Source organism: Cololabis saira, chromosome 8 (assembly GCF_033807715.1).
Source record: "Cololabis saira isolate AMF1-May2022 chromosome 8, fColSai1.1, whole genome shotgun sequence".
Classification (NCBI taxonomy): Eukaryota; Metazoa; Chordata; class Actinopteri; order Beloniformes; family Belonidae; genus Cololabis; species Cololabis saira.
The window spans coordinates 601,564-612,776 of NC_084594.1; the positions used below are offsets into that span (position 1 = coordinate 601,564).

General features: G+C 44.0%; 1 protein-coding gene across 5 annotated transcripts in view; it reads right to left on the reverse strand.

Moving 5' to 3' along the window:
- Positions 1–275: 275 nt before the first annotated feature.
- Positions 276–11,213, reverse strand: part of nfasca (neurofascin homolog (chicken) a) — a 66,547-nt gene continuing 55,609 nt past the window's right edge. For all 5 annotated transcript variants that reach the window (XM_061726552.1, XM_061726550.1, XM_061726547.1 and 2 more), the window contains 2 exons: positions 10,469–10,538; positions 276–3,041 (listed from right to left, as the gene is read on the reverse strand). In XM_061726552.1, coding sequence (XP_061582536.1) covers positions 2,813–3,041; positions 10,469–10,538 — 299 coding nt within the window. In that variant the 3' untranslated portion in view covers positions 276–2,812. The remainder of the gene's footprint in view (positions 3,042–10,468; positions 10,539–11,213) is intronic.

Genomic DNA, 11,213 nt, shown 5'->3' on the forward strand with positions numbered 1-11,213 from the left:
GGGACACCAGTGTTGTGCAATATTTGCAAATAAAGAGCTTGAACTTGTTCAAGTTCTAAAAACAGATTATAAAAACAGCTGCGTATCATCAGCATATGCAATGAACACTGGCCATGGTTACATGATGCTTTTAAATCCGCAATTAATTATTATTATTAATAATAATAATAATAATATAATTTATAATTTACAATTATTATTAAAAATAATTATTATTAATTGTTTATTATTAATAATTAATTAATTATTAAATATTTTCTTATTAATTATTCCGAATTATATAATTGATTGATTCACTGCTTTGAATTGACTTCCTGGTTGTGGGTTTTATTCCCACCCCCTCGAGCCGCATATCGTTGTTTTCAGCATTTCATTGGAACTTGTTCAATTCAATTCAATTCAATTCAATTTTATTTATATAGCGTCTAATACAACAGATGTTGTCTCTAGACGCTTGTTCAGATTGTTAGGGTTTGGCACACCCTTCCTCCACCAGAGGGCGCCAAAGCCTGGTCAGGCTTGGCCAGGGGCAGCTGAACCCAATCACCTTCTCCACACCTGACACCACTCAGCCTCGTCACCCAGCCAGCTCCTAAACCTCTCTCCCACAAGCTGCGGTGTTGTGCTCTCTTCTTCCTTCTTCCCTCTACAGCTGATGGAGGGATGTCTGCAAATACTCCTTTATCTGCTCTCTTCTTTCTTCTTCTTCTACAGCTGATGGAGGGATCTCTGCAAACACTCCTTTATCTGCTCTCTTCTTTCTTCTTCCTCTACAGCTGATGGAGGGATCTCTGCAAACACTCCTTTATCTGCTCTCTTCTTTCTTCTTCCCTCTACAGCTGATTGAGGGATCTCTGCAAACACTCCTTTATCTGGTCTCTTCTTTCTTCTTCCTCTACAGCTGATGGAGGGATCTCTGCAAACACTCCTTTATCTGCTCTCTTCTTTCTTCTTCCCTCTACAGCTGATTGAGGGATCTCTGCAAACACTCCTTTATCTGCTCTCTTCTTTCTTCTTCCTCTACAGCTGATGGAGGGATCTCTGCAAACACTCCTTTATCTGCTCTCTTCTTTCTTCTTCCCTATACAGCTGATGGAGGGATATCTGGAACACTCCTTTATCTGCTCTCTTCTTTCTTCTTCCTCTACAGCTGATGGAGGGATCTCTGCAAACACTCCTTTATCTCCTCTCTTCTTTCTTCTTCCTCTACAGCTGATGGAGGGATCTCTGCAAACACTCCTTTATCTGCTCTCTTCTTTCTTCTTCCCTCTACAGCTGATGGAGGGATCTCTGCAAACACTCCTTTATCTGCTCTCTTCTTTCTTCTTCCCTCTACAGCTGATGGAGGGATCTCTGCAAACACTCCTTTATCTGCTCTCTTCTTTCTTCTTCCCTCTACAGCTGATGGAGGGATCTCTGCAAACACTCCTTTATCTGAGTGTTGTAGTACCAGTAGTACCAGATGTAGTACCAGTTCTAGTACTAGTTATATTATCTCCAGCTCAGACCCCCGTACTCGGCCTGTTTTCCTGGACTTCCCTAGTTTCCCGTTCATGGACCTTCCCTTCCTGGGTCCTTTTGGATTACTTTTTCCAGCTGTGACTTTCCCTCCTGTCTGCGCCTTTTATTGGACTTTCCAGCCGCGTTTTTTCTGTCTGTGATTTTGTGTTTGTCTTCCTTCCCTCCTGTGGAGCGCCCTTTGTTAATAAACTTTGTTATACCTGAACCTTGCTCGTGTTGTCCTGCATTTGGGTCCGCCCTCCTTCTCTCGAGCCTAACACAGATATTATAAAAACAGCTGCGTATCATCAGCATATGCAATGAACACATGATGTTTTTTAATTCGGAATTAATTATTCCGAATTAAATAATTCCGAATTAAACTATTTTTACCTTCGGGTTTACATGGAAATAGGAATTCCGAATTGAGGTTTAGATGGAAAACACCTCGAGCTGTTTGACAAAAATTACCTTATGTTACACTAAAATAATTTTTTGATATGTCTTAAATTCCTTCTTTTTTTAGAGGAACAATATTGTTGCAACAGATGAATAAAACAAAACAAAAATGGTCCTTTGTCCACATCCTTTGTGCTATAGGCAATAACTTAATCAATTTTGTGTGATAGAATGTAAGGTCTCGTATAATTGATTGTAAAACATAACGCTATAATTTGTTGTGGCTTTTGTTTGCAGAGTGTGCACCTGCTAAATAGATAAATGAATAAATAGCACGATGTTCCACCAGGACGATGCGTGATTGTATCCAGGGAACAGTTTTAGGATCGGGGGACGTTTCATTCGTACTTCTCACCTAAAAACATTGAAATGAACTGAATTTTAACCGGTTCAAAGTGAAAATGGTGAACTATGAATGTTCATTTTTAATGTGAAGTGAACTTTGAACTGGTTCATGAGGAGTAGGAACTTACACAACACTGGTGGAGTGGAGGGATGGGTCAGAGGTCAGGGGTCAAAGGTCAGGGGTCAAAGGTCAGAGGTCAAAGGTCAGGGCCCCGCCTCCATCGGGGGATTTAACGTAACTCTCTGTCCATACGTTAGCCTCAAGGAAACTGAAATTAAGGGCTAGCGGTGGGCTAGCGGTGGGCTAGCAGTGGGCTAGTGGTGGACTAGCAGTGGGCTAGCTGTGGACTAGCGGTGGAATAGCGGTGGACAACTCCGGCGTCCCGGCAGGAACGTCTCTGTCTCTGTCTCTTCTGTCTGCTGTGGTTCTATGTTTCTACGTTGGTTCTTGGTGTTTCGGTGCTGTGTTTCGGGGGGGGGGGGGTTGTTGCCGTAGCGAGGGCTAGCGCTACGCCAGCGAGTAGATGGCGTTGACGGGCGAGGTGGCCTCGGAGCTCTCGTTGCCCTCCGTCTCCCCGTCCTTGTCCTTCTTGACGGTGTACTGGCCGATGAAGGAGCCGTCCTCGTTGAACTGGCCGTCGCCGCCCTCGCCGTAGTCCACCAGGCTGTCGTCGCTCTCCTTCACGTTGCCGTCCAGCGACGTCTGGCTGGCCAGGGGCTTGTTGTCCTCGTCGCTGCTGCAGGGGGGGACAAGGAAAGGTTGGGTTACCGTGGAAACGGACCGGGGGAGAACAGTCGGCCGGGAAACAAGCTAAAGCCCCGCATTTATATTTAGCTAGCTTTATCTGACTTACAGCATTGATACACAATATTTTATGTATTTTTCTCATCGCCGTCATTTCATTTCATCTTTACACTTCAGGTTTGGTTCTTTTCCACCAGGGGTCTAACTACCGAGTAGATACTTTTCTGTAGCTGCTCTGTTTAAACCAACGTCCCTCACAGGAAGCTGGATGGGATTAGCATATTTCCAGAACATAGTGAAACTATTCCAGGAATCTGGAGGAACTTCAGTGTGTAAAAGACAAGGGTTCAACTCCAGGACTCCAGCCAGGACTCCAGCCAGGATCAGCCAGGACTCCAGCCAGGACTCCAGCCAGGACTCCATCAGGGGACCATCAAACCCCCCGGTTCTCCATCCGTGACCTGATCTTTTTTTTGTAGAATGTATTAAAGTTATTAAAATGTATCTTCATCTGAGTCCCGACCAACGACTGACTTCAGCTGATAAACCAGACGATTGTACCGTATCGGCCCGAATATAAGACTACCCTGATTATAAGACGACTTCTTCCTCTTTTTCAAGACTCAAGTTTGAAAAAAGACTTTTTGAACACCAAATAACATTTTTATACAGAAAATAATGACAGTACATCTGAAACAAATGATTACAACAATATATTGGAGAGAAAAAGCCTGGCTCTCTCTTCCGGCTCTCGGCGAAGGCGGACGCTTCCCTGCTCCTCTCCCTCCCTATCTGCCCTGCTACTGCTTTTTTTCCTGTCTCGTCTTCAGAGTCTCTCCTTTTCACTCCTCTGAAACTCTACAATCATGGAATTGATTAACTGGTCTCTCAGCACAATTGACCAAATTTTTGCGACGAGAAGTCAGGGGGTAAGGGAGCCCTCCTGCCCCGATGGGATGTTTTTTGCTGGATACACAATGGATTCCTGGAAACATTGGAAACCGTTGTGTTTGGTGATTCTGTCTGTCGAGGACGTTGAAGATGCTTCATAATTGGATTTATGATAACAGGATTTCTCTTGATAGGAGGAGGGGATTCCTGGTCTACCGACAAACGCGTAAGTCGTCGACAGCTGTTCTGGCTCTTTCAGAGCTGCTGGACGTGGCTGAAGGATCAAGCAAGGTGATCAACACTCAGACTTTAACATTGGGGGAGCTAAATCGCAGGCTGGATGTGATTCTTGAACAGAATCTCAGGCTGGCGGCGTCTTTGAGCTCATTGGTAAGATGGATAAGACTCTGGAGAAGGTGGAAGCTCGGCTTGGCGGGAATTGATCACAAATTCGTCTGTTTGGAGTCGCCATTGATGAACCAGAGACTGAAGGCAGACGGAAAATTACTGAGTCTGTCTGTTTTCAATATAATTGTTGATTCTATAATCTGGCCTTGACAGAGCGGTTTGGCCGATCGCTCTGGTCACAATCTCCCTGGTGGAATGTAAACAAGGTGACTCTGCCCCCACTAGCCCTCCCCTCTCAGGAACATCTGTGGACCTGTTTCAGAACTGACCGAGCCGTCTGATAACATCAAGGACATTGGCTGAGGAGCAGCTCTGGGTGAAGTTCACGGACTTACCGCTACACACACTTACTGATAACCACCTCCCTCATCTCAACGCCTTCCTGGCTATAAGTCTGTGATGATGATGTTAAATTTGTCATGTTCTTTCTGTGCTGAGGTGTTTTTTTGCACTTTCTCACTGTCTACTTATACACAGTGTGAAGATGCTTTTTTTACCCTCCTCCCTCTCCCCCTCCCCCCAACGTCACCCTTTCTCTGCTTTGTTCCGGTTTCGGGTCGCTGCTCGTTGTGGTCGACCGGCCGGCAGCTGAGCAGATTTACTGTACTTGTATTGCTGCTTAGTTGTTCTGAATTGCCCCTCAGGGATGAATAAAGTTTCTCTGAATCTGAATCTGAGTTATTTAGCCTCAGTCAAACCACCATGTTGAAGTTTGCATCATAACTTCCACACACTTCCACACAAGAGATAACATTTTCTGTTATCTCTTCTATTATTTTCTTCTCTTTTCTTTCTTACCTCTATTTTCATTGTTCTTCTTGGTGACAGGGGTTGGCTTTGTCCTGGGGAGTTTAGTTTACAGATACCTGGCTCCATCTAGTGGTGTTATGGTATAATGTCTAGACCCTGAATGGAAGACGCCCACTTTTTGAGCCTTATTTACATGCAGAAAACACTGTCTTCTATTTGGGACGATACAGTAATCTCTGTCTTTACTGAAAACACACAGAACATTCTCAGTTTTGGAGGAGAAAGAAAGTGAACCAGCTGAACTGGAGTCAGGAGCCCCCCCACCCGGAGTCCAGGTGATGAAAGAGGTCTAGAGCTGCTCTGACGGAGTCTGACGCTCCTCAGAATCCTCACGCCTCGCTGGAGGACGTCTGATCTGCAGGACGATGGAAACCCACCAGGAACAGCTGAAGATCCTGGAACAGCTCAGTCCACCGGGCAGAAGCCTAACCCTAACCCTAACCAGCAGGAAGTCACCAAGACCCCACAGAGGAACCAGGAACCTGTCTGGTGGACTGATGCAGCTGGAGCTGAGTTGTTCAGGAGAAGGTTCAGGTCCAGGAGCTTCAATCAGCTGTAACTCCCAGGAGAAACTTACATTTTCCGGCACAACCCTGAACGATGAACATTGACTACAACACAGAAATGATCAAAGAGCTTCGGAACATCGTGTTTATCGTTCTTGAGTATTTAATAAACGATGACATGAACACCGTCAGCATGATCTGCTGACTCATGCTGCCTGGTTCATCTCAGCTAGCAGCAGGTTCTTCAGGAAGAACGTTGACTTCATGCTAGGAACCAAAGCAGGAACCAAAGCAGGGCAGGAAGTTGAAGATGCAGGAGCCAGACGGCGTCATTTCCGTTCTGATGTCAGCGAAACGAGCATCAGGATGTTTTCAGAGTCAGGATCAAGTCAGGATCATGTCAGGATCATGTCAGGATCATGCTGCATGCATCAGATCCCAGATAAACATGCGAAAGAACCTGCAGAACCTGCAGAACCTTCAGAACCTGCAGAACCGGGTCGGGAGCCGACCATACAGCAAACATTTTGCTAAAAGTTGGAGTTTCATGTGATGCTAAAGCAGTGTTTCTCAATCCTGGTCCTCGTGTCCTGTCCTGCATGTTTTAGATGTTTCCCTGCACCAACACACCTGGTTCTAATTAATGGTCCTCATTACTTAGCTTTACAAACCATTTCCTTAAAAACCAAAAGAGAATGACATGATTTTAAATGTATGTTGGCATAATTCCAGAATTTAACTCCAGTAATGGAGACACGTATCCTTTTCAGACCTTTTTTAACTTTTTGTACAGTAAATTTAAAATTTTATTACTTGCGTATAAAGCCCAAAACGGCTCAGCTCCGCAGTATTTACAAGACCTGAAAATGCCTTATGTTCCTGGCAGAGCTCTCCGCTCCCAGGGTGCAGGTTTACTCGTAGTTCCTAGAGTATCTAAATGTAGATTTGGAGGGCGGGCGTTCTGCTATCAGGCACCATTACTTTGGAACCAACTTCCAATCTGGGTTAAGGAGGCTGACACCACCTCCACCTTTAAAAATAAACATAAAACCTTTCTGTTTAGTAAAGCCTATAGTTAGTGTTTAGTAAACCTCTAGCTGGTGTTGGTAAATCTCTAGGTAGTGTAAACTCTAGTGTGGTAGAGTCAGTAGTCATAGTTGCAGCTTCTCCTCTCCTCTTCCCTTCCTCTCTTCTCCATTACCATTTTTATTTATTATAAATATCTCATAGCTATCGTTTTTGTCCATCGTTCCTGTAGTTTCTTGTGCCGGCCCCCCTTTTTTCTCTTTTGTGCATGTTTGCAGGCCGGAGCTTCAGGAGCTACATGCTGGCCTGACTGAGTGGAAACGGTCCATTCCCATCATCCATCCATCCATCCATCCATCCATCCATCCATCCATCCATCCATCCATCCATCCATCCATCCATCCATCCATCCATCCATCCATCCATCTACAGACTACAAACAGTAACCATGGTAACCGAGGCAGCAGTCCCTTCTTTCACGTTGCTGCGTTAAAGTTCATCAACACTTAGAGAGTCTAAGTGTTTGCTAGCAGAGCAGCCAAGCTGATGGTCCTGATTGGACCCCCATCACCATCACCCTCTCATCACCACCACCCCCACACCCCCCCCTCCCCCTCCCCACCCATAACCCAGGCAAGCACCCCAGGGTGCTGACATGCCGGACTCTGCAGACGCCAAAGTACCTGTTCTGGTTCTCGTTCTCGTTCCCCTCGGGGTCATTTCAGCATTCGGAGAAGAAAGATGACAAGTGAGAAGAGGCGGGGCCATAGAGGGGGCGGGGCCAGCGAGGGGCGGGGTCAGGGAGGGGCGTGGTTAGGGAGGGGGCGGGGCCAGTTATGTGATTGAGTGAAATGTCGAGAAAAAAGTGAGAATTCCGTGAAAAAAGTCGAAATGTTGAGAAAAAAGTCCAAATGTCGAGAAAAAAGTCAAAATGTCAAGAAAAAAGTTGAAATGTAGAGAAAAAAGTCAAAATGTCGAGAGAAAAAGTCAAAATAGCGAGAAAAAAGTCAGAATTTCGAGGAAAAAAGTCAAAATGCTGAGAGAAAAAGTCGAAATGTCAAGAAAAAAGTCGAAATTGTCGAGAAAAACTCAAAATGGCAAGAAAAAAGTTGAAATGTCGAGAGAAAAAGTCAAAATGTCGAGAAAAAAGTCGAAATGTCGAGAAAAAAGTCAAAATGGCGAGAAAAAAGTCAAAATTTTGTGAAAAAGTCAGTGAGGGGGGGCGGGGCCAGTGAGGGGGCGGAGTCCGTAAAGGGGGCGGGGCCGCACAGCTGAGTGGACGTTAGCGATGATGTCTGGACCTTCAGAGCTGAGATTGTTAGATTTACTGATTAAATGAAATAAAAAACTGAGTTTCTCTGCAGGAACCAGACGGAGATGAGACACAAGCAGGTCAAAAAAACTACGGAAGAGTTTCAGGGCAGGAGAAAAATAAAAATAATACTTTAGAGGAGGAAGACTTTTTTCCCATTATGCACTTCGAGAAAAATGTCGAAATGTCGAGAAAAAATCGAAATGTTGAGAAAAAAGTCAAAATTTTGTGAAAAAAGTCGAAATGTCGAGATTAACGTTGAAGTACAATTTCGAGAAAAAAGTCAATTTCGTGAATAAAGTTGAAATTTCGAGAATAAAGTTGAAATACATTTTTACTTTTTTCTCGAAATTGTACTTCAACATTATTCTCGACATTTTGACTTTTCTCTCGAAGTGCATGAAAAAAAAATCTTCCTCTTCTCAAATATTATTTTTATTTTTCTCCTGCCCTGATTCTCTTCTACTCAAACAGATCAATCAGAAACAGCGACTGTCCTGATTTTACCGACTCATGTTATAAAGTTATTCTGAGGCAGATAAGAGTTATTAAAGAGGTTTTTAAGATGGAGCTGTGATCAGTTAACAGGTTTATTAAGACCTATATCAGGTTAAATAAGCAGGTTAAACAGAGCTGGTCAGTAAAAGATAAACCAGCAGCTTCAGAGATCAGGACGACCTGGAGGAAGGAGAACAATCGTCACCAGCTGGAACCTCAAAGTGCACATGTTCACTTCTTCACATGTTCACTTCTTCACATATTCACTTCTTCACATGTTCACTTCTTCACATATAACAAGCTAAAACCTGGAAACCCCCAGGTTTTGTGTCGTTAAGGGCTTTCATTAAAACTTGCTTTTCCAGCCTTTTGATTTGAGATATTTTGCTGCCATTAAGTTCAAGATGAGTTAATATATTTTTATGAACATCTGATATGTTTTGGAGGGAATTTGGGGTTTGCTGGAGAAAAGCTTGTGTGGAATTGTGGGCCACAATGAGATGACTTTAACACTTAGCCCAGGGGTGTCCAACCCGCGGCCACATGAGGATCATTATATCACTGAGGGGAGTGATATAATGAGTATATACCATGGCCTGAAGTGATGTATTGCTTTTATAAAACGGTTACCAATAATGTAAATATGAAAGAGGAATACACAATCTATTTAATGTAGTTTTTAATTAATCATAAATACATAATATTCAGTAAAAATATCCCACTGTGTAAAACAATAGTCCATCTCTCCAGATGTAGCTCCGCATGTCGGAGACAGGAACTCCTCCATCCATCCATCGTTATCTCCTCCCTGCTAACGTTAGCTCCTCCCCGCTAACGTTAACTCCTCCCCGCTAACATTAGCTCCTCCCCGCTAATGTTAGCTCCTCCCTGCTAACGTTAACTCCTCCCCACTAATGTTAAATCCTCCCCGCTAACGTTAACTCCTCCCCGCTAATGTTAGCTCCTCCCTGCTAACGTTAACTCCTCCCCGCTAATGTTAGCTCCTCCCCGCTAACGTTAGCTCCTCCCCGGAGATCAACTTTTACCCTCAACATGACTCATTAATTGTTAACAAAAATTTTAAATAAACTTTAACACCAGCTACTTTTTGCTCCCTGCTTTAACCGTCAACAAATCTGTACCAGTTGGTTGTTGCCATGGAAACATTGTTGCTTCCCTGACGTGGAATGATCTGCTGTGATGAGACTTTACAATAGAAGCTGTGGTATAAGCTCATTATACCACAGTTAACAACCAATCAGATCATTATACCACAGTTAACAACCAATCAGATCATTATACCACAGTTAACAACCAATCAGATCATTATACCACAGTTAACAACCAATCAGATCATTATACCACAGTTAACAACCAATCAGATCATTATACCACAGTTAACAACCAATCAGATCATTATACCACAGTTAACAACCAATCAGATCATTATACCACAGTTAACAACCAATCAGATCATTATACCACAGTTAACAACCAATCAGATCATTATACCACAGTTAACAACCAATCAGATCATTATACCACAGTTAACAACCAATCAGATCATTATACCACAGTTAACAACCAATCAGATCGCAGGATTTCACCTCTCCGTTTTCTAATGGTATTTTTATGTCTCAGAGAGAGCAGGGAGTGAAGGATCATGGGTAGTTGATGTGGTGCTCAGTCTGTGATTGGTTGGACACCCCTGGACTTCCTGTTTGCTGACTGACTCTCAGAAACAGGCGTCAGTCGCGCGGTAGTTTTATTTATTTGTGCATTAAAGTGAGTAATACGACAGAACTCTAACACAACCGGTTCTATCAAAGGTCACTAGACTTTATGATCGATTACGACAACAAAGCTGTTTCACGAGGATTGATCTGCTGTTGAACGTTTTTGATCCGAGGCGTCGCTACAACGTCCGTATCGTAGAGAGTCTGTAGGACGGAAGTGTGTAGGACTTACTGGTAGTCGAAGGATCCGTCCTGGTCCTTCTGGTCCACCGGGTCCAGCGGGAGGTCTTTCTTATCTCGCACTGGAAGGACAAGGAAGACGTTAGCGCTTAGTGCTTAGCTTGGAGATCGTTGTTTTTTTAGTTTGAAGGTGTCGGTGCTGAAAACAGCTTCCCTCCTGTTAGACACACCTGAGCTCGTTAGTGTTTCATGTTAAACACCTGAACGGAGCTCGTTAGTGTTTCCTGTTAAACACCTGAACGGAGCTCGTTAGCGTTTCCTGTTAAACACCTGAACGGAGCTCGTTAGCGTTTCCTGTTAGATAGGATTATTTCAGGAAGTGACATCACACCTCAGCACCTACCTAGACACTTTGTGAACGCGGTCACCAACGCAGCACCTACACATCACAGAAACTGTAAAACATTACCAGACGAGCAGACAGTGGCGGCTCGTCAATAGGGGGCGCTAGGGCGCCGCCCCCCTTAACATTACAGGAAAAAATATAGACACAGTACACATAAATTACGTAATAAAAAGTAATTATCACATCTGACTTTCTACTACGCCTTCCTGGAAAGCATCACGACCTTCTCCATGACCTGCTGGTTCCACTCCCTCAGCACCAGAACAGGAACAGACTGCAGAGCATCATTATGCTCAAAAATCATCAGCCTGCAGGTCAGAACTCTGTCTGTGGTTTTCAACCAACAGGCCCTCAGCCAGGCAGCAAAATCATGAAGGACCCCTCCCACATA